This window comes from Dendroctonus ponderosae, unplaced genomic scaffold, assembly GCF_020466585.1.
Source record: "Dendroctonus ponderosae isolate FM_Combo_2020 unplaced genomic scaffold, Dpon_F_20191213v2 Dpon_F_20191213_5, whole genome shotgun sequence".
In the NCBI taxonomy this organism is placed as follows: Eukaryota; Metazoa; Arthropoda; class Insecta; order Coleoptera; family Curculionidae; genus Dendroctonus; species Dendroctonus ponderosae.
In genome coordinates this window covers 9,278,318-9,302,090 of record NW_026018715.1, presented here as the reverse complement: position 1 = coordinate 9,302,090, position 23,773 = coordinate 9,278,318, and the positions used below count along the sequence as shown (strand labels likewise).

Below are 23,773 nucleotides of genomic sequence, written 5' to 3'. Positions count from 1 at the left end.
GCACTTTTATCTCAATTACTTAAATTAACAATCAGATGTACAGTGTGGAGCAGAGAAACACTTTCTTCTCTCATTTTGCGGTTCCTTAGTAGTACCAATATTTCGTGCTGAAAACATTCGTCCATTAAATCTTAGAGAGTTTTTCTAATCATTAGTTTCTCATAAAATGTAGCAATTTTGATGCATGAAGTTACAATTTCTGATTATGTGCGTCTGCTTGATTTTTTAAATGTTTTCGTCAAGCAGCAACTGTTCTCATGGGTGGAAGACCGTGTTAACTGAGCTAGGGGGCTTCCCAACTTAACAAAGGAAGCCATAAAATAATTAACCCAAAACTTACGAAAACAAATATGTTCTGGAATCCAAGAAACAGCAAGTTCTTTGATGAAATGTTCATTGGTAACTGGCAATCAATTTCAAGAAGTAAATAGCTGATGTTCTGTGCCATTCACCTTACTTGTTCACCATGTAAATATGAACTGCATCAGTTTTCAATCCCGTCTATTTGCGCCTAAACCAGGTCAGATAAGATGCTGCAGACAATCTCGATCTAATTATTTATTTTGTTATATTTCCCCAGATTTTTATGCTCCACTAAATTCCTATCAAGAAAACTGGCTTTTAATTTTTTGCACTTCGCTCCGTATAAGTAGTGGTTTAGAAGTGCACCTAATACATTTTAGTCGGTGTCACTGCTGGAACATGAAGTTCTTCGTGTTGACCAGTGTTATTTTATTAATTGCAACATTGGCTACGGCTGAAGGGTCGAATGGAATTACGATTTTGTCGAAAATTTTGCGCCAGTACATCAATTCGCTGCCTGAGGATGTGAGACTTGGTGATGGTGTGCACATTATTAGTACGAGAAGTGAGAATGATGCAAGGGCTTTCGGGGATGATGCCACTCTGATTGGAGCAGTTGAAAACTACCTAGACAGCCATGAAGTGAGAATTCGCCTACCAGAGCTGATGCCTGGCGAAGGGTTTGGAAGGGCCTTCAAGACTGCAATGGATGAGGTGGAGAGCAAGGAGAACGAGAGTAAGTATTCGATAAAAACAAAGCCAGTAACTGATTCGATATAGACTTTTGAAAATAACTGGCTTCTGACGCGTTTTTCTATGCATTTTGTCACTTTATCTGTTTGCCACAAAAGATTTGAAACATCATAGCTTCAAACTTGCATAAAAACATTATGTAAACGTCCTTAGCAATAATCAGTTGAATGTTTTGCTTCACAAACCTTCAAGAAAAGAGTGATCAAACAGACACATTTTTAAATCATTATCATTGCAAATTTGCTCCATATCAACTAAAAACACCTACGGTAAACTCATCAGCATCAAACTACAAAAATGATATTGCAGAATTTATTGTTGCTTAAAAATCAACCACTATATGAATCTGTTTAAATAACATAGACGAAGGACGTGGTAAAGGAGGCGGCGGCGGAGGCGGTGGAGGCGGAGGAGTAATGCTTATGGGTTTGATGATGGGGAAACTGATGGCCGCTCTCGGTATCGGTGGGGTGGGATTATTGGCCATGAAAGCTCTTATGGTGTCAGCCCTGGCCCTTATGCTCTCACTCATCATCGGGCTGAAGAAGCTGGTTCATCATGATGATGATGACGGCGGTGGTAAGTTGGGCAGATTTTCACAGCTGGTAGGCTTCTAAAAAACTACGATGGAGCAGGTAAAATGAACTTTACAGTCGTCCACAAAAAGCCCAATTTAATGCACTGTCGGTCTTTATTGGAAATTTTCAAAGTTGATTAGATCTAGCAGTTTAATACAGCACTCAATCATCTAGACTAATTACATTCAACAGAATTCTCAATTTGTAAGAAGTAAATAATTTTTTAGGTCACCATGTAATTCACGCTGGTCACGGTCACGAATACCATCGAAAGAAGAGGGAAGCCATCGAAATGGCTTATCAAGGATGGGAGCAGTACAAATCGCTTTAGTTTAGCGATGTCTTTGTAATTTATTAAATTATTTATTTATTTATTTCGCCATTTCATTCCATCACTCACTTTTCAAATTGTCATCAAAATATTTTATTGCAGAAAAAGCAATTTTCCATGTTTTTCAGCGTCACCATTTCATTAGCCCTCATAAACTCATCACGTCTATTAATCGCTGAATGTTTCGGCAGTTTATTGCACGTTGTTTATGCCATTTCCAATTGAAATGTTCGGAAAATTGCCTATTGAAATGAGTTGGAATTAAGCAGTTAATTGGAGAATAAACCCAGAAAGACATTTTAATATATCCGCCTTTTAATGTAACATTGACCCAAATTCCAATAAATTTCTCTCTTGTATGGATTGTTCGTAGAGGAAGCTGGTGCACCATCGGACACCACTTTACTGAAACAGTTTATATTATCATTATTTGGTAATTACTAATCTAGCCCCACTCTGCTCGCTTCGGATGTTTAAAAAACCAAATTCTGGTCTTTTGAAGCATGCTCAATAATCATTGATGAAATTAGTATAATTAATGCCAAAACTCGTATGCAACTGGCAATTAACGTATTCTTTAATCATTTATAATTTATGAGAAAATTGAATAAAATTGTAGCTGTAGGCCGTTGCCCGCACTTGTGCGGTGTAATTTTCCCCGAGTTCCCCTCAATTAATTTCTCTTTTCAATAATAAAAGATCAATGAATCGGATTTCTTCACCTAGATGTATAATGTCCTCGATTTAATAGACTGGTTTTTTTGGTATGAGATGAAGAGAAGAAAGCTGCGTGAGCATTCCATTTTCTGAAGAGGGCGATGGATTCATTATCGTTTTACTACACCGTCGTAAAGAAAAGTCTGCTTTCTTTTTCGTTTCTTTTGCCGCCGAACGCGCTCGCCTATAAGACTAAATTCTCAATTTATCAAAACTAAGCTCATTGTGGAACTAACTATTCTCCATCTGCGGCAGCTCTTTATTCAAGCTTTACCAGTGCCTTAATCAAAGCTGGATGATTCATTTGACTTGGCAAACTTTTAACCACGGCAAATCGTAGGAAAATTTCTTAATAAAGAGCGATTAATTAGGGAAATTAATTTGAACACAATTGGCCTTTAAAGCTAATTTGTTGTTTGTGCGTTCTTACACCATTTCGTATACGTTCTGTTGTAAAATCATCAATCTACACCTCGATTTTCCACTTTTGTCGATGTTTTTCACATCCTTCGATTCATGTTTTGCGCTGTTTCTGGCGTTAAAAGGTTGCGGTTATTTGTGAGCGTTACAAGAGTGCAATTGGGGCAAATATTTGATGATGGGATGATTCTGGAAGTCATGCAAATGTGGAAATGTTAACTGCTGAATAAATCAAACCTGCAGAGTTTTCCGACTAAAGGACACAGTTTACGGGTCTTCCAAGGTTTTCAAGCCGAAAATGATAGTCACGAAAACATGATAATATAAATGATATGATGAACGAAGGGAAAACCTTTTTCATTAAGAGAATACATATTAAGGACCTGCGATGACTTTTAATTAAAACTGTATCAAGCCATGATTAAGTTAAAGTCCGTTTCCATTCGTTGGTGGACGTTTTAGCCACCTGAAATCACGGGCAATTTTCTTAATGAACAGTGAGATTTCAGTGGGCATGAAATAATGAGCCATACTCCAAGTTATCATTGTAAAACATTCTACTATTAACGTCCATAATACCTGCAGTTATTCTATTTATTCAACAGCAATTTTAACTAATTTTGGCCTTATTTGAGAAGAAAATAACCGTGTTAAATCAGCTCGTTTTTTTGTGATTTGCTCACTTTTTTCGTTGCAGAAAATACTTCAACTGGAAAAAGCTGTAACTCAAAAGTGCCTCAGAATTGCAGGTGTTTTCAATCTTCTGCTGTTTCGCTGGTACCTGTAGTCACTTTCCAATAGTTAGCGGCGCAAAACGTGAATGAACTTTCATCTAGCAGACAATTGCTGAACTAACTGGGTACTTAGACTTAAGCAATCTTTCCCATGCAGTACCCACTTAGAATTGCGTTATTTCAGTTTTGGTTGCAATTTGAAGATGGCGCAACTCAAATCCAAAAATTCTAATGCAAACTGATCTTTGTAAGACCGTTTGAGGTTTAAGAAACTTTAAAGCAACACATTCGCTTCTAAGAAAGTCCTTGAACGAAGTGAGATTGCAAAATAACTTTAGCCTTTTCCTCAAACTTACTAACGAATTTCTTGAAAGGAATACTTCCATGTAATTGGGCTATTTTAGCTCTGATCTAGATCTGCACAATTTGCATGCAATTTCAGGAAATAACTTGCAATTTAATTTCTATAAATCGCTTGCATCAATTGGATGGCCGTGCGTTCAAATTATGGTGTTTCACTTGTTCTCTGACTTGAACTTAACTGTAGGTTATTTTCAATTGTTAAGCACATCTTTAGTAATGGTTTGTTCCATTCTGAAATTTTTCTCGGTAAAAAATGTCTATATTCAAAATGATAAAGAGAGCGATCCAAGACATTTTTAAATTATTTTTTTTTTAATGTAAGAGAAATATCTATAAATGTGAAGGAATTTGTCAGTATTTTGATTGGGGTTCTAATAAACTGACAAGAAAATCTTCAATCAGTTGACCAAGTTGAGTTACTTTAAAAATGAACAGACGATAACTTTTTCAGTGTTCAAAGCTCAACGCTTGCAAAATGTTTAAAACTCCATTAGGCAAGATTTGCCGGGAATTATAACAAGTTTCCGCAGAAAGTCACCGTACATCTTCAAAGAAAGCCCAAGTTTCAAATATCTTTAACTATACTTAACTAAACTTAACATTTTTTCTGACTTGGACAAAGCACTTGAAAATCAAATATTCCTATTTGGGGCCGACGAATAAAGAAATAAACAAATGTGTGAAAAATTTTCAAAATATTAATTTGTAAAGCACTAGCTAAACGTTCCATGGCAAATAAACACAAACTTTTTTTAAATCCCTTCTCTTAAAAAACATTTCAATTTCAAAACAACTATATTTCTAGATAACAAACATAAGAACTTTTTCGTAGACAAATTCATTTAAAATCTATCTTCCGCCTTTCGTTCTTGTTTACTGGCAAACTTTCATTGTAATAAATTAAGTTGTACAAACGCCTCACTCTTCAGCGCCATAAATAAAATTATCGAATATAATCTCTTTTACAGTTTCGTTATTTGCAAAGTTTCAAATTGATTAAACTTGCCAACCGTCACAGATATTTCCACGTCCACAAAACCGCTAAAGTAGTGCTCAATTCGACAGTAAATTTTCTATTTTACGATCCGAGTTTGCCCTGTGTGAGACAACAAAGGAAAATTGGAAATTCAGCATCCAAATGCCGCTTTTTCACACCTCAGTTTACATTTATGATTTGAAATGAGGTTTCTTATATTTAGCGAAAAGGGAATCACGAAATGTAAGTCGTCCTTTGATCTCGCACCCAGTCCCTAAAATAAAACCCTCAATCGAACTACAAAAGGGAATTTTCTCTTCAAGCCTTCTTAAGCGTGAGCCACTTGGTTCTAGAGTTTTTGGTCTGCGATGGACAACTTTCAGATGTGCCCTTTTTCGCTTTCGAAATCCTAAAAGTGGTTCAAGTGCATTACTGCTTTGAGGGCAGGTTGGAGAAAAATATTTTACGGAAATTATTGGCGGTTTCCCAGCATTATTTTATTATCAGTTTTCTAAACAAGCACACTTAAATAACACAACAAAGTAAGTATAGTTGTTGCATTTTATCAACAATTATATAAATTGATAATGCAATTGAATTGTTGTTCAAAATGAGCGGCACGAAAGAAAATGCTCAACAAAGTCAAACTGCAATAAGTTTATGCGTTCTTAACATTCACTTTTAAGCCTGTAAATTTATGTTTTTGTCCTTTCCAATAGTGCAAATTGAAGCTATTTGCAGACTTTATACACATTAACACATGTTATGAGTTACTAGAATACAGCTCAAATTAAAGGAGCTAATTAGACGGAAAAAAGCGACATCAACCAACTGAACTGACACGTAAATATATCATAGGTATGTTCAAATTCATTAATTCTAAATCTGATACGCGCTTACTACGTGACGACTTCTGTACAGTTATGAATTTAAAATATTGCTCGTAAAAACATGTGTTACCTAGTTATGCTAAATGCTTAATGGATCGCCCGCCTGCAATGGCAAACATTTCCATTTACATTAGTCAGCCGAATCTAATATAGAACTGCATATTGATATCCAACTATAATTGTAGATTGATGTTACTATCCATATTATGCAGCTAATTTTGGAATTGAAATTTTGGGGCCAACTGCTCTTGTAATTGATTAAATAATCATTATTGTAATAAGCAGCCACTAAGAAGAGCGACTTTAATGAAAATTGCTAGGACTTAATTGGATTGAAATCTTGATATTTTTTGTCGTTTATTATTTTCAAAATTAAAGCATTGTCTCTTAGAGTTTGCACCAATTGAACAGAATACTATACTATAAGTTCAGAAACTCAAGTCATAAGAGTTTGACGGTCGAAAACGATTTTTCAACACAAATGTTATCAGTGTTTTCTTTGTAGAATTAAGCTCGCATTTTAATTTTCAAAAACTGTTAATATCGGGCCGATTTGGAAATTTGTTGAAAAGGTACGATTTTCTATAAAAATTGCATCACGGAAAATTGCAACTGGTTGAAAAACTCGGAGGTCATGATGATTTGAGGATCAAAAAGACGATTTCCAGAACAAAATTATGCGAATTTTTACCTCTATTAACTCATTTTTAAGTTAGAACACCAGACTGTTTGCTGTTTGCTGTTGCAAAATGTATTCTAGACACAATCACTGTCTATAAGAATTTGTATTTGCAACAATTTTGAACGAAATGGGCTCTGAAAATTGGCAAGCGTAAAACTCTCAAACTTGCACTATTTACCCTGTAACTCGTTCAATTATCATAATCTTTCAGAAATTCAACAACTTTTAACAAGCTCGTTAAAAAACGCCAAACACAAAAATATATTTTTAGGAGCAGCTCAATAATTGGAAAAAGTTTTTTCATTTTGGAAATTTTCGATTTTGTTTGAAATCCGCAAATGTGCTAATTTAGACCAAAATACCAATTTTCAATAACATCGTTTTCGTACGTAGTTTCGTAGAAAATGGAATTTGGAGTTAGAGAGATTTAAACTGCCATCCACATTGTGTGCCCATAACTCAGCAACTGTTGGAAATATTTCAAAAAGAAAAAATGCTTTAGATTAGCGAATACACGTGGCAGATTCGCCAGAGTTTAGCTGTCTTGGAAAAATCGACATTAGCAACCGTTTGGAAGATAATTAATCCTGAATATTGGTAACTGTTCGACAGTTATATTTGCCTATAACTCCATTCTTCTGCTTCTGCAAATCTCAAGACATTTCAAAACTTCCAAAACCCTCAAAAGGCGCGAAGAAGTAGCTATAAAAACTATTCCAGTCTCATATGACATAGCGGCAACAGTAATGGAGTTAAACGAGTTAGAACTCAGAGAGTGTGCAACTTTTCAAAAAAAAAATGTGAGAAATTAATGTTAGTTTTAAAAGTTGCCATTTATGAAGACTAATGCCGAATAGACGATTTTTCAAGCAAAATATTCTCAGTCAAAAATGTTCCTTTAATGGTCGAGTACCCGAATTTTTGGAATAGTGTATTTTTTGCCTACAGACGCTCCTTTTTTAATTGTGGCTTTGCTTAAAGTTTATTTCTTTTTGTATTCGTAATAAATAAAAAATTGTACCTAAATTTCTCGAAAGAGGATTATTTCTAAATTCAATCGAATGATTTTGTTTGTTAGAATGGGCCGTTAGCTCTACAATGCCTTTCTTTCATCAATCTGTGATCATCAATGATGGTCTTAGCGTGTTGACAATATCTCAATTATAATTCAAAAATTTACAAATTTAATACGGTTGATAACAATTGGGTAGATTTAAGGATAAAATCCGTCAATAATTGAATTGAAGCCTGTCCCTGACTTGAAAGCTGGATCCGCCCTTGACTGAAGGTGCTAAAGAATAGGCTTAGATAATTTCAAATGTGTCTAGAAAAAAATCGAGTATAAATTAAAAAGCCTTATTCTGGCGATTTGATTTTATGTAACTATTTCAGTTTTCAATGAGAACATACATCTCTTGCTAACTTTTGTTCCCGTTTGGGTCTGTACAAACTTTGAAGTTGGATGTTCATATTTAGTGATTCACAGGTCAACTTTCCATTCTCCATTGAAAACACATTCCAACCAGAATAATTAGACATTTGAAACGGCCTATTTACTCGTTCGAAACGATCGGCTAGAAAACAGTTGGTCAGCGTATCACCTATAGAACTACTTAGGAAGTATGCCGGACACAATGCTTTACTCACATTATTACTTTGTCGACTGTACTTAGTACGTATTAAATAACGACAGCCTTTGAATTATTTGCCATATCGAACAAAATATATCGACAATAAGTGCCAACTTTTAGAGTGTAATGCATTGTTTGTTTGACCAACGTAATACGCCAGTTTTCTTTTAACGGACACTTAGACTGGCAGCCAAATTGCTTGATTTTTTCGTTATTCATTAAAAAATCTCGTTTCACTTTTACTTTTCTATTCTATGAATTTTCCGTTGGCCTGAACCAAACCCAAATAGTTGAAATGTTAATCAATAACTGTACACACATTTTTTCAACATTTGGACCATTGCCTCGAAGTCCATTTGGTATCATCTCTAGATGGTTTTGCATACTGTCAAAAACTTTCTACATAAATTAACTGTTTAAAACTGCTTCGCACAGGAGATATTTATGAATGATTCAATGATGATCTTATTGTTCGGGAATTTTTACCCTAGTTTTCGCCCTGCGTTGTCTTATTGCCTTTATGAATGGAAGCTATTTGCATTTGGAGCCGGCCCGTAAAGCTATTGTTTATGTTATTAGAATGCGAATAATTATCTTCGTTAAAGTCAATAAAGTTGAGCTATGTACAATTTTGCTACTGGAAACACAATTTTGTAAAACTGATGAGAAAATACGGCCTTAAATAGTAAATGTTGAGATAAGGCAGAGAAGATAATAAAGTTTGTTAAATTCTGAATCGCTTTCAGGCCTGAATTTAACTAGTTTCAGGTAACAGTTTTTGAACGCAAATATTATATTCTATTTGCCCTATTAATTTGCACTAAATAATTTAACTCAATATTAAAATAGGGCTTCTATGTAATCCACAACATAATTACCAAACAATGAATTTTAATTGTTGATTTTAACGAATTCCGGCAGTCCACATGCATTAATAATCCCGATTGAACGTGCAAATTATGAATACTAATAATTCAGGAGAAAACTTTAGAATGCACGCATCAATCACTGAACATGCTAAAGTGCGATATCGTGGTTTAGATTCCATAAGTCTTCGAGTGTAGGTCATGACCTATGAAAATCACTTCAAACTGAACAAGCGATTCATCCGCCCATTCACTTTTACTTTAAACGCATGCCGGATGCAAAAGCAGGAGCGGTTCTTTGCCATGGGAAAAAGTCGGTTTACTTTCTACTGGAGGACTTTACTTAATGGTGATTTTATGGACAACTGAAGGTGTCTTTGTTTGCTTTCAAAGTTAAGCATCCAAGAGAACACGCAGTTAATGAGGATGGTGCCTCGCAAATGTGTTGTACTTGTTTGGTTGATGGTGGTGGCGCAAATCAATTAAACTCTCTGCACAGGGAACTTAGAAATTTAACATTAAAAATTAAATTGAGGAATTGAAATATTTTCGCACGCTTCCAAAGTCCACATGAAACTATATATTGCTTGTCCGGTGGCAACCTATACAGTCATACTTCTATAACCGGGCACTCATGATTCTACTACATTTGTCGAGTTATTGAAGGTGTCCGCTTAATAGTGGGATTTAAAAAAATGGTTTAGAGTTGTAGGGTTAAAATAAGAATTAATACTATGTAGACGCGCATATAAAATCAAAATGAATTAAATACTTTGACTCTGAATTTAAACTTGTAAGAAATGTATCAATGAACCGTAGCTACTTACCCATTTTCAAAATTTGTAATGCTAGACTGGCGCAACTTCGGCATTTTTTCTACTAAATAACAACTATGAAAATTATGAAGTATTTTTAAAGCTCCAATGCTCACGTATTGCGTTCTAACAAAACTATTTTCGAAAAGTCGGAAAGAAGTCCATCACTTCTAGCCAAAGCCAAGTAAAAATATTTTCTGAATTAATTTTAACTGAATCCGAACATTTTTCTACAATCTGCATGGTGTTTCAAAAGAAAAACACATATGGAAACATTTTATCCTGCAATGGTACGCAATTACGCCTGGAAACCTTAATTATATGGAAATGCTTTAAACTAAACCTTTTTCCAGCAAACGTTTGTAAAGTAAGGAACACGATTCAAGCCTTGGAAATCCGCAAAAATACATACAGATTTTCCAACATTCAGCCATAATACATATTGCAAAGACGAAACTGAACCAAGCGAGGATCAATAATGTTATGAGCGTTTTCAAGCACTATACAACAAAATAGCCAATTTTAAAATTCATATATCCACTGAGAAAAACAACAACAAGTCGAATCACGTCCACGCTGTCATATTTTATGATGTAGGTTAATACAATCCAATGGGACAATCATTTGTAAGGGCGAAGCTCAGGGAATCGTTAATTTTCGACTAAATGCTAAATAACGCTGCATGAAAGCATTATTCGATGAAGCTTTTGATTTATTAGTGATTTATCATTCCACGCTCACTCTGAATGGTCATTAAATGCCCCTGAGTAGAAGTGATAAGGTATTTTTGAGCAGTAAATGAATCACATAAAAAAGAGCAAAATAAAAATGTCAACTTTGAAACAAGCTTAAATACTTAATTAAACCTTCTCAGAGGTGAAAGAATTCCAAAAATACTTAAATCTCATTATCTATTGTTAGGCAGTTCAAATGTGAAATGTCCAAACATGAAATTGGAACAATGGCAAAATATTAGCAAATTGTTTTTTTCACTAGATTGGTTTCTTAATATCCGACACATCAGATATTTCTGTGTCACTCCGCTTTCATCAGCCAACGTTTTTAATTAACATTAGTTACGCACATGCACAAACAAATTAAACAAAAGATTCCTATTGAATGAAATTGACCCTTTCACCAATAAAATTTACTAAATCGTTAAGTTGCTCGTTAATTTACTAGAAATAATGAGATATTTGAACTTGCGTGGTTTTTGTTTAAAAACCACTTTCCTCTTTTTACGCAACAGCTTGTAATCGACAAAATCTATCTGGGTTGACCTAAGGACTTGCCAAAGAATCTGGAGATTATCGACGATCATTTTCTTGGCTTTCCCATAGAGTTTATGTGGTTGAATCGCGATAGAAACGTGTTCATTTTTACTTCTACTTCTAATTGACCCTAAAAACGTTTTCTTGACGCACTTTGAAACATACTGTTTATTGAATTGTAGTAAACTGTGATCCCAAAATTGGAATTTAGGCGGTCAACGGAGCAAGACGTTTTTGTGCAATATGAGCTTGGTTTGCCTCTCAGTTCAATCGAAGAGAGATTTTACGTTTTACAAGTGAGGTTCACACTTTGAACACTTTGAACTGGAAAATTTTACATTGCAGCTTCAATTTTTTCAGGACTCTTTCCAGTTTTGGTAATTGCAAGATTAGAATAAAAAATATTTTAATATTATATCGGTTTCCAACTTTTTTTGCCTTGAATGTTGAGTTCAACTTACACCAAAACAATTTTGTGTATTTTTTATTAAAATTACAAATATTTCTGTTCGAGCGGAACGACAATGTTGGGGCTGATGATTTTACCTGTGAGTCGGTTAATCGCATTTACACCCCAAGACCAGCAGTAGTAACTTAATACAGTTAACATGCGACACTATTTGACTGAACATGCAATATTCGGCAGTTTCCTCTTGTGTACCATTAAACTATCAAAGATTTGCCGTTCAAATGCACGATAACAAACAAGACATTGAACCCAAAATTGCCTGCTTTAAAAGAGTTTTGTTATTACTCAACGAAATACCACATCAACTTTATATCCTGAAATAAATTAGTCAGTTCTAGAAATTCGAAGAAGCAGCAAAACATAATTAGAGGCATTTTAATTAAAAAAATGCTCATAAATTAACCGGTTCTCATTCTGTGTTATATGCGTGATTTTGGTAATTAAGGGGCAAAAGTGGAAATATATTAATGGAGTGAAGAAACTGGGTGTTTTTATTATTTGTTTCCACTACTTTCATCAGAACCACCCAGACAAATAATGAATCACCAGACGAAAATAAATTACGGCATTGTAAAAATTTCTCGTTTACTGCTTAAATAGACTAGAAAAGTTTGGGTTGCAAGTATTATATGACTTTGTATGGGAAATATAGTTTACTTCAGCTGCCCGGCTTGGTACTTCGCAGGAACTGAACATGCACGAGTCCAAAGGACCAAAATCATCACCGTTTGCACACTCCATTCAGACACAATTTTGGCAAACATCCCTCAAAGACTAACAAAAAATATGGATAAATCAAAATGCACTTGCGTTTCATTCCGAGCACGTTCATCTACTAGACATAACATATCCGCAAACAGCTTCGGTGTAAACATGAGGTAGAAGCGTTTCGATTTGTTCACGGTCTGCTGCAGCTTAACCTTCGCCATGACCGTCGGCACCTTGCGGAAGACGCTGCCGAAGAGGTGCATATCGGATATCGCACAGGGCGCATGAAACGAGGTTAGAGCGCGCGACTTGAGAAAGCGGTTCCACGGTACATTCGTTATAATCCACAGGCCCAAAATGTATGGGCCCGACGACACTGGGGAGGGAGACTTTGTTATATATCAGTTTAACCCGGCCGGAAGATCACATCATTCAGAAAATCACTACGATGAACTTCAAAATAGTTTCTGTGATCCTGTGCGCGGCGGTCGTGTCTCAAGCTCTTCCCACGCAGGAAGAAGCTCGCAGCAACTCCATTCAGACGGAAAACGACTTGTTGGACGCCGTCTACACCGATTGTCTACGCAAAGATTCACTCTCCTGTCTCAAGTACAAGATCTACAACTTCGTGGACAAGACCCTGGGCCAAAAGGATACGATTACAGTGACTGATGGAGTACAAATCATCAAAACTGGAAGTGATAAGGATGGTGCACCTCGCGCCCTAAACAGTGACGATTCCATCGAAACTCTTGTCTTCGATCGCGTGGCTCGTTGGCTGGATACTCACACCATCAAAGTTGACCTGAAGGGTAGCGAAATTGTCAATGCCGTTCAATCGACCGCCAGAAGCTTCAATGATGTTATTGCTGAAGACGATGGCAGCGGCGTGGAAGAGGGCAGGAAGAAGAAGAAGAAGGGCGGCAACATGGGACCTTTGATGGCCGCTCTTGCCCTGAAAGCTGCAATCCTAGGAAAACTGGCTCTTTGGGCTATCGCCATGTTGGCTGGAAAGGCACTGCTGATTGGTAAAATCGCCCTAGTATTGTCCTCCATCATTGGAATCAAGAAACTCCTGGCCAGCCAGAACAGCGGAAAACATGTCACTTATGAAGTTGTTTCCCATCCACAACATACCAGCAGTCACGTCAACACTCACGAAGTGGCCTACGCTGGAGGTTCAGGGCATGGAGGCGGCTATGGAGGAGATGTAGGAGGATTCAGCGGCGGTTCAGGACATGGAGGCTGGGGAAGGTCCCTGGAAGCTCAACAGCTCGCCTACAGAGGACAACAGCCAGAGGCGCAGACACAACAGTAGATAGTTCAGTACCTGCCAAATCTTCAACCGAAAGCCCAGTTCCAAGCAAGAGCAACAGCTGTACATTTTTCCATGACATAGCTCTTGAAGGGACTTTAGCTCACGGCTTACAAAATGATATTTATGTAATTTATTTTAAAATAAAGCTTAGTTGTAACACGAACAAGACTATGACCTACCAACAGACAAACACATTATTTACGATATTACATAGCTCTAAGAAATCTGTTAGATTGAACCGATCAAAGGCGCAAATAAATGAGTTTTTATTTTGATGTTGTTGTGTTTTCCTCCACGTCCACTAGCCAAGCAGTAAAAACGCATCATTGACCAATTTAACGGTAGACCGCACCTAATGTGTCCTAGAAAAACACAGTGGGAAGATATTTAAATAAAAATCTTCTTTCGTATTAACCTGCCTGGAAAGCAATTAAATCATTCGGGGGCCCTCTGAAATTTAAATTTGTCATTAATCGGCACATGAGCTTGATTGATTGGCTGCTCGTAGAGAAAGTTCGACATTTTCGTGGACCCTGCGTATGTGGACACATGGTAGGTGGGCACTATTTTTTTCTTCTCTAGTAAAGTATCGGTTATTTATGATTTTCCGTTTCATGCATTTGGGTTTCTAGCACAAAGAAGGTCGCATATTGTTTTGCTTTTCTTCAACTTTCTTTAGATAAAAACTCGTGTACTACTCGATAAATAAGCAAGCGGAATGACCGTATGTCGTGTTAATGCAAACAAGTGATATATTGCTGATGTTTTAACAGACGCTGAAGAAAGAAGCACTTGACTCGTGTGGATAAACAGTCATTACAAAACTCAAAAGGGATTTGAATATTCAGATTAAAAATTGATTCGAGTCCTTAAACTGAGTCCTGCTGCCTTATGTATTTACGCAATATTAGGAGCAACAAATTGCTGATTTGCTTGAAAACGCCAGACCATTTTTAATTTGAATATTTCAAATTCTAATTGCCGATCACAAAACATACTTTGTTACAATTAAAATGTGTAAGAGTTATCCGCAGAAATTGTCGCGTACAGGAAAGTATAATAAGTTGCCACTTAAAAATTTGCTGAGTTGTTGAGCATGATCCAGGCTCAATTTTATTCATAAAGTTTTTCTTTGTACCTTGGTGATATTTTTAGGATCTGATATTTTTTCTAAATTTAAGGTATAATTATCATAAAAAAATATGAAAAGTTCGTTTGTAACAGAAGACAAAGCAACGGAACTAACATAAGAATTAAGTAACAATGTAGTGTCTTTGAAGTGAAGTCAGTTATACCAAAATCGACTAAGAAACGACGGTTTGATCTATTTTTATGTTTTAGAAAATAAGATAAAATAAAACAGCGTGCTTCGCATTGAAATAATGTCTACAAGTATTCGACAGTCGACAATTTTAACCCATTTAGCTGTAAAATACTTTGTTCTATTCCCTACGTACGTATTGGTACGAATAACGCAATAACAACTATTTATGGTTCGTTTCAGCGAGTTCCAGGGAGCGATAAACCGTAAATCCTATATGTTTCAAATAACGTTCAATATCTATAAAATGGAAAGAAATGCATGCAAATCTTTATTACATGCAGTTTTAGCGCAGCTGGGAAGCAACAATATGTTATTTACTGACGAGCTTCCAATCAGCTTCTAGCTCTGACATTGAACGGAGTTCGAATATAATATAGATGTTTTATTTACATTAATTTTTAATTTTGCCATTAACCTGTTTTGGTAAATTATAATAAGTTTGTAGTTGGTTCAATTTCCAATGGCGGTTTTACATTAGTGAATCAGTTTAATACTTATAATAATTAATGAACTCGATTTATTTAAAATATAAATAATTTCAAAGGAAATTAAAATTATAACTTGTTCCTTGCATCTTTGGCAAAAAAAGCGTTGATCGTCCACCCTAAGTAATATTTTTAGCAATTTTTCATATATTTAATTAGGAAACTAATACGGTTCAATTAAGAAAAGTGGTAAGAGCAAGATATATTTCACTTTTAGTTCAATGTGGTAGTAAAAATGCCAATAAAACTTTAGCAAATGCACTTGTCCATCCAAAAAATAAAAGTTTTACTTGCCAATGAAACACTTTAAATGTTTAACATATTCAGCTGACAATATCGTTATCTTGCTAATTAGACGTAGTAACAAATTTGATTTTCAGAACTTTGCTGCTGAATTTTTAAAACTGACTATAAAACCATAAAAATTGGAATTCCCAGTTATATTTCCAGCAGCTGAGCTAATTGGCGACTTCTACTTTCTTTCACTTTGCGGTTTCAAAATCGTTTAAAATTCGCTTTGCGGTAGAAAAAAAATCGTTGTATTTTCCGAGATCTGCAGTTAGAAACTTACACTGTCGTTTTAACAACTAGTTAAATCATCCAATATGCGAATCTTTTGTATGTCACAGTTGAAAATGATACAGCGATTATTAAACAACACGTTTTCGATGTTTACGTGGTAATTTAGTAGAAACGCACGAAAGCATGTTTGCGTTTAGCCGCTTCCAACAGCAGACATCTGCCTTTCAGTCACAAAGCGCTACGAAATTAAATTGAAGTCAAAAAGCACGATTTATATCAACAAAATGACGATGAAAGAGGATTGGAAATAATAGGAAAATCGCTTTTTGCCTATTTGGTATCCATCTGGGAGCTCAGTTTCTCTTTGTGTAATTAAAAATGTTTTATATTCTTATAATTGCCTTATTATTTCTTCGATAGCTTATTTTAAAACCGAATAAATTGATTCACCACCTAAGGAATTTTAAGACTCCAATTAAAGTACTTTTGGAAGGAAACTTCCCAAGCTTTTCAATTTCAATTCAATTCTAAGCCCATACTTTCAATGCCGAAAAGTTCATTTGCTTGAGCAAGGCAGCAATTGATGTCATGTAGAACTAATTAGTTTTCCTCTTAACAAGAAGTTCTTCGAAATCTTGTTGCTCCTGCAACTTATACAATTAAAACGGTAAAAACAAACCGTTTAGACTGTCGCAGAGTTACTAATTACGTTACGATTTCCTATTGGCTGCTCATTTATATAACAATCTGTTAATTAATTGATGGCTTAATTATTTTTGCGTTAAAAAGTTACTGCAATTTTAACTGATATCATTAATTATAAGCCTTTCAGTTTACAAAAAACGCAGGGTATGAAAAAGTTGATAGACAGTCAACAACTTTGGATTCAATTAACAAGCAAAGCAAATATTCGGTGAGGTAGAGAAAGAAACCAAACATGATTGCAAATTGAACATTATTAGGATAAATCGTGAAGTTGACGAGCTAAATGAAGTTGCGTTATTATCTGAGCTGTTAATAAATTTTTCCTCAGATAATCCTTACGACTAGTAAACTACTAGGAAAAGCTACAATGCTTATTTTAATAGCCTTAACGTTCTTAAGGTTCCAGCTTTGCATTGCATGAAGTCAAACTTTTTAAAAGGACTCCAGCGTTCAGAGCTGTAAAAGTCTATAGGATGCCGCCACGTCTTTCTGTTCAAATGACGAAAAAGATTGCTCAATTTAGAGAAAAATTATCCCATTTTCTGAAGGAAAACCAGTTTCAGCGCTTCGGTTTTACATCCCAGTATTACAATTATTTTTTTTCCGCATATTATTTTTCACTTTTGTTTCCTGCATTTAGAATAAGAGTGGATTGCATGTGTATCTCCTTGTACTTATTATTGTGTATGACAGTATACAGGATGTTTTGGGAAAAAGCGAATTATTTTGGGCGGCGGTTTCGGACCTGCGGTCAGGAGGACAAAATATGATAAGTGAATCCATTCGTTTCAATCCGATTCTTAACTGTTTTTCAAATAATCGGATCTTCTGTTTTTTGTGGATTTTTTGAGGAAAAGCGTACTCGGAATTTTCGTTACTTATTTGTTTTAGGAGAATTTTTGAATTTTTTTTGCAATTAAGTTTTTGGTCTTTTGCTCAAAATTCCTGTTCGTGGTTTTTCAGAGAGAGAATTACCTTTTTCTGTTTGAGGCTTCGGTTGGTAGGAAAAAATGAAATGTGCTAATTGCGCTACAAGTTGGGCGATTGATTAAATTACGCAGTCACGTTTAAAAGCTGCTCAAAATCCAGAAAAACTTCCGATTTGAATGAAATTTTGTGATTATTTAGCCAAAACTCGCTACTTTATTATGTCGGATATTTCCATTTGCCAGCCGAACTAGTTTTTCAGTTAAAAGTTTTCCTTTAACTGTACTAGACAAAGGATATTTATTAAATTCGCGCTCAAGTTCAAAAGGTTCTAAAAAATCAGTGAAGTATTATATTTTAAGAACATGGTGCCCTCGTTGTCGTTTATACCATTTATTAATATTAATACCAATTATTTGTTTATATTGATTTGAAAATAAAAAAATTGTCTCAAAAACTTACGAACCGATTGTTAAGAATCGCATTAAACCCTATGAGTTAATTTATCTTATTTTGACCTCCTGAAAGCATTTTAAAGGCATTTTTTCCTCCCTAAACACGGCGCTTGTGTAAATATTCAGATTATTTAAGTTCAAATTTGCGATAAAATCATGAATCTGGGAATTTAATAACTCGTCACCTTCATCTACTTAATTCTCTTAGTACATTATTGAACATGGAATGGCTTATAAGCCTAAAACTTTATTAAGAGCAAAAGTCAATAAATTTACCTTGATATTATTTAAACAATTAAACTTTTCCTTCACCAAGAAATCAAGAATGCACCTATAAAAAATTTCTTTTGTTTAACACTTTTAAGAAATTAACACACCAATTGAACGAAATCTCGAAAGTATATTTTCCCATATGGGGAACTTTGATTTTCGCTATAAAAAACTTACATTTTGTATTAATCAAGCTCTTAATTTAATTAGTTATAAGGTGTGTTTTGCATAACAAAAATAACTGTAAAACAAAAAAATATTTCAGAAAAGAAAAAAAAGTTTTTAAAATTTTCACATTTGCTTTCTTTTTTCATTTCAGAAGCTACTGATATTTTAAGCTTTAAAAACCAAAGCAGTTAATAATAATCGTAAAGTTCCTCCATTCAACCGCAACACAAATAAATAGTTTTAATCCATTTTCTCCTAATCTTAAACCTGCAATTTCGCTTCAAACGATAAAAATGACCAGCTTTATCATTTACTTTCTTCGGTGGATGGCATGCGTCGTAAAAAAAGTGAAATGCACACACATGTGAAGTACATGAAAGAAACAATGATAATTATGGTGGCTTTAAGAACACATATGAGACAAACACAAAACACATTACTTAGTGCGTCGGTAAAAAGCTGGAGACGAAAATTTGATCCGTTCTATTTGTTTAGCAACTTTTATTTTTTTAATTGTACGTTTGCATTTAAACATGTATAGCCCAGTAAATTATCAAACCATATCCACGCAGCCAATTATCATTGTTAATTAGCCTGGGTTAGTTTTGGTTGGTCGACAAGTTTATATTTTATCACTCAAGGCTCATGTGGGTAATTAACTGAAATAAAGATGATAATTTGGATTATATTCCGTTTTCTGGAACTTTCTTGGAAAATCTTTAAGAGTTCAAAGTAGCCGAGACATCGAGATTTCCACATTTCGCTTTCAATTCATACAGGATTGCAGGATCGAATAAAGCATTTCAAAGGCGAAAGTTTGCCACTTTAGCTTTAATGAGACATTTTGTATGTATGCAAGTTTGTTAAAGAAAAGTAGCAACTTGAACAATCGAACACATAAAGTGTGGTAAACTAATGGTAATTCTTCTAATAGAAATGTAGATCTGCATACGAGCTGAGGAAATGCTGGCAATAAACCTAGATAACCTGCAGAATGCTCAAGTGGTCTTGACTCCAAATGATAGTCAAATTATATTGAGTTAATTAGAATAAATCGCAGGTATCCAACAGTATTCGCAAAACTTGAAGCTTCAGCTTTATGAGTTTTAAAATTCAAGGAGTAATTCGCTTTTTCGCTGATCATGAAACATTGAGAGAAACACATTCTTCACATCAGCACCTGAAAAAAAATATAGCAAGTCCGATAAATGGTTCCCACGGTCGAAGCTAATTCGAAACTTGTATTATGACACAAACCTCCAGCGTTTTTTCGACGAAATTCATTTCCAATATAGTCGGCACATGATAAAAGATAATTCGGCATGGCAAAAGGTACAAAACTTTCTCTTGTTCGGCTGCGAGAAAGTAATTTAGATCAGGAGATGACGGCAACTCGATTGCACAGACAAAATTTCTCTTCTCCAGGGTCAACACTTTGGCGTGATGGACAAGGCACTCGAGTTCAAGAACATCGAGACCTAGTTGCGGTATCGTATGATGAAACTTAAGGATTCTTACCGGATATTCGGCTGGGATGATGAAACATTTGGGTGTTCCTTGTTCTAAAAGCCTTACATGGTAAAAATGTTGCCTAATCAACTCCAGAAGATTCACTCTTCTTCAGTTTTCACTTAGCGTAACTGCTTCATAGATCTCAACCAGAAGCTTCCACTTGTTCCGTCAGTTTTTGCATATTGTTAGTCGCAATTATCATAGAAGTAAATTAAGGTTGCTTCCACGGGAAAATATTTGAAAATGATCGAAGCATCCGATTGATTCCAATTTTTTTTTATCCTTTCACTTGCACAAAGCTTCGTTTAAAACAGTTGGAAAGTGACCTGAAGGATGAAGCAAAATGAACGTTTTATATTTTATTTTCCATAATTAATTTTACTTAGTGGCTTCACTACGGACATTTGAATCAAAACGTTGGCCTTTAAATGTTCTTCTGCTTTAATATTCCATTGAAATTAATTCTACTACCAACTCAACATACATAAACATGTAAATTAATTTTGCTAACGTTTAACTGAAAAGTTTGATATTTGAATTTGAATATGTTAATAATAAGGATTGATTTGCAGTAATTTGGGTTAATTTGTGTCAATTTCAGGTAGTTTGGGTTAAGGCGAGTTAGTTTGAGATAGTTTCAATTAGTTTGAGTGGTTTTTGAGTCAGTTTGAGTTAATCTGGGTTAGAACGTTTTGAAAAAAGCATTTTTATTCAGTTTTTGGTTTTCCATCTTTCTGTTGCTGAATCAATTTATCTGAAAAGTGTGTGCTTGAAATCATCCCTTACCAAATATTTTAACTAAGAGACGTTGCAGAATAAGACATTTTATTTTTTATTCTGTGTGCTAAGTAAAATACTGTGTGACTCCAATGCCTTCAGAAACTTTTTTAAAACCGACTTTTATGAATTTTCTAAAATGCTGACTTCGCTAGTATGTTTTTTTTATTAACATTTTACCTAACCTTCTGTTGTGGGTGAAAGAATTAACATACCTCAGAACCAACTATTGGGCCTTATCCTTTACGAGATTTTAGAAAATATTTTCAGAATTTTTTCTGCACGTTTAGTATCCAGTCAATTTGCGTTTATTGGTTTCTGCATTTATTATTCAATTATCAATCTTTGAGACTAAAAAAATGTCTTAAAATTGATGCTGCAAGCTATTAAAATAAATCGTACGTTCGGAAAGTCTCAAAATATGTTTTCCTAGATGCTCATTGTTCATCTTTCTTTTAATCCCACTTTAGTATAAAATCTCGTACTTGGCGCCGTATCCAAATGATCTATTAAATTAATATTTTTTGTAACTTAAAAGTAGCTCATAGTCTACATTTGTTAAAATAAACGAAATGTTAAAATTGCTGTTCTGTTCCAAAGCGAATAGATTGGCCAAAAAAGTCCCAAAATCACCAGCAAGCAGAGATTGCGAAACTGTATTCCCTCAATTTTCCCTTGATAAATGACCTAAAATCAATATAAAAGCTCTTTTTTCAATATCATGCTTTTCAGACACTTATCAGGAAATGTGAATTTGAAAGCGCTGAAAATGCATCAATTCTTCTCCTGCTTTCCTAATTGCGTTCGTTTTCGCCAATTTCAGAGACGTTTTCAGAACTTGACCTACTTCCGAGCTTTCGACGAATCATCCAAAGAAAATTCACAATATGACTGAGCAAAGATAATCAAAGTTTAATAAAAAATAATAACTTTCTATTACTTATCAGAACCATATGTTGCTCAGAAATAATCTGAACAATTTCAGCAACTTCCAGAAAAATGATTTTGAAGAAATTCGCCAGATGGTTTATTAGTCACTTGACCTGCTAATCCCATGGTGGAACAGGACTTGGGAGAAAGTGATTGCACCATACAAGATTTTTCGTACTAAAACTTTCATTCATGATTTTTGTACTACGTAGTAAATTGGGCGTAAGCGGATATGAGAGTAACTCGTGAAAACTGATTCGGTAGATGTGATTGAAATAGATATAAACAGATCTATTACCGTGCGATTCAACAAGCATTTTTGCTCCCAATTTCGTCAATGTTTTAAGCTAGAAAATATTCCAACATACCAAACATGTGAAAATTCATTAAATAATACAAAAAAGTACACACAAATTTCTAGTGAAATTATTCAAGTGAAATCATCCTCACTTGAACTTGCCATTCTTATTACCTACGCTGAGCAGAACAAGCAATTTTTGTTTGAACAAACTATCATTGAATAATCAATTTTGTAACCTAACAAGTCCAAAGAAAAAATATTATCGCTGTACGTTCGCACCATCGAAGAAGAAAGTTCTGATGAAATTGCCTTATATGCAATATCCGGCGAAGATGTAATGATAGTGCGATTAGCTGAATGGATTTCATCGTTTTGCGTTAAAAGGCTTCAAATGTAGAATTAAATAATTATTAACATGGTGTTGTGAAGGTGGATTGACGGATTGCTAAACTAAGAAAGCAGATCAGCCGCTAATTGATTATTCAACTTGAAATTAGCTAGATTATTGCGTAGTTGTTTAAATCAGTTTCAGTTTTTAAAAAATTAACAGACATATAAATCAGCAGCAACAAAAATTAGAAGAACTTCTGAAAATATTTACTGAAGATTGCATGACAGAAAACCCAAGTACATAAAGGAAAAGCTCCGATAATGCGCCTTGTTGTGAAAGTTAAATACGTAACAAGTTTAACTTTCCGTAATAGAAAATGATCAAGGGCAACCCTCCATATTGAACTTGGCAAAGCCGAAAGTAATGATAGAAAGACCCACAACAGTATTAATATATCATTTGAACTTGAATGTCGTAAACGATTTATCAAGTGCCTACTTACTACATTATTCAGAGGAAAATGGAAAAGTTTTCTGAATTTCCTGGTAGTAAAAGCTTCAAGAGTGATAACGCGAAAAGTTCACCATACTATGCTCAAGTTTCATGCTAAAGAGATAATAAAGTTCTCAAACAATTTTCCTTTCATTTATATTGACATAGCTGAAATTTTCAAGTATATAAACTGTGTTTAGAACTAAAGCAAAAGCTAAGCCGACTCGAAGCAATCCCTCCCTAATGGTTCGGATATATTCAGCTAGATATTTGCAGGAATATTAGCTTCACCACTCTGCATACCGAAATCCGCACACTAATGGCTTAGCTTTTATTTAGCCAACATCCTTGGCCTTAACTTGGTTGAAACGGTTGTATTAAATACAACCCAACGCCAGTTATAAATAATGCAATAGAGGTTTGATTATTATAACATTTCCGCAACTTTAAGCCCTCTAGTTAATTCGGACCCCGGATTTATTTAAATAGTCGGCTTTGAATTGTTAAGGGCGCAAACTAGGTAAAGCTATAAATAATGCGCATATTTAATCTTGGAATTGGATATTAAGTACTGCAAATGCAGCTCCATAAAGGTTGATATTAAACTTTGTAGAATATTGGGATTTATAGAAAAGTGGGGTTTCTAATCCGTACATGTGGACTTTTCCGGGAAAGACCAACCTAATGAATAAATCATCAGGACACATAAAAAGCGAAACATTTAAGCTGTTACTGTAGCCGAGTTCCCA

At 34.8% G+C, this 23,773-nt stretch overlaps 2 protein-coding genes across 2 annotated transcripts; both read left to right on the top strand.

The window, feature by feature from the left end:
* Nucleotides 1-326: 326 nt before the first annotated feature.
* LOC109535123 lies at nt 327-2,008 on the top strand. Its single transcript, XM_019900950.2, has 3 exons — nt 327-1,039; nt 1,420-1,635; nt 1,862-2,008. Exons 1-3 carry the CDS (start codon nt 475-477, stop codon nt 1,963-1,965), a joined length of 885 nt encoding a protein of 294 aa, XP_019756509.2. The 5' UTR covers nt 327-474; the 3' UTR covers nt 1,966-2,008.
* Nucleotides 2,009-12,904: 10,896 nt separating this feature from the next.
* On the top strand, nt 12,905-14,100 carry LOC109535261. Its single transcript, XM_019901147.2, has one exon. The coding sequence runs from the start codon at nt 12,956-12,958 to the stop codon at nt 13,823-13,825; it is 870 nt and encodes a 289-aa protein (XP_019756706.1). The 5' UTR covers nt 12,905-12,955; the 3' UTR covers nt 13,826-14,100.
* The last annotated feature ends 9,673 nt before the right edge of the window (nt 14,101-23,773 follow it).

Bases quoted from the DNA above. Each gene is read 5' to 3' on its own strand.
- LOC109535123 (XM_019900950.2), top strand. From the start codon at position 475: ATGAACTGCATCAGTTTTCAATCCCGTCTATTTGCGCCTAAACCAGGT. The intron at 1,040-1,419 runs GTAAGTATTCGA...TAAATAACATAG, and splicing joins GGAGAGCAAGGAGAACGAGA to ACGAAGGACGTGGTAAAGGA. The intron at 1,636-1,861 runs GTAAGTTGGGCA...ATAATTTTTTAG, and splicing joins TGATGATGATGACGGCGGTG to GTCACCATGTAATTCACGCT.
- LOC109535261 (XM_019901147.2), top strand. From the start codon at position 12,956: ATGAACTTCAAAATAGTTTCTGTGATCCTGTGCGCGGCGGTCGTGTCT.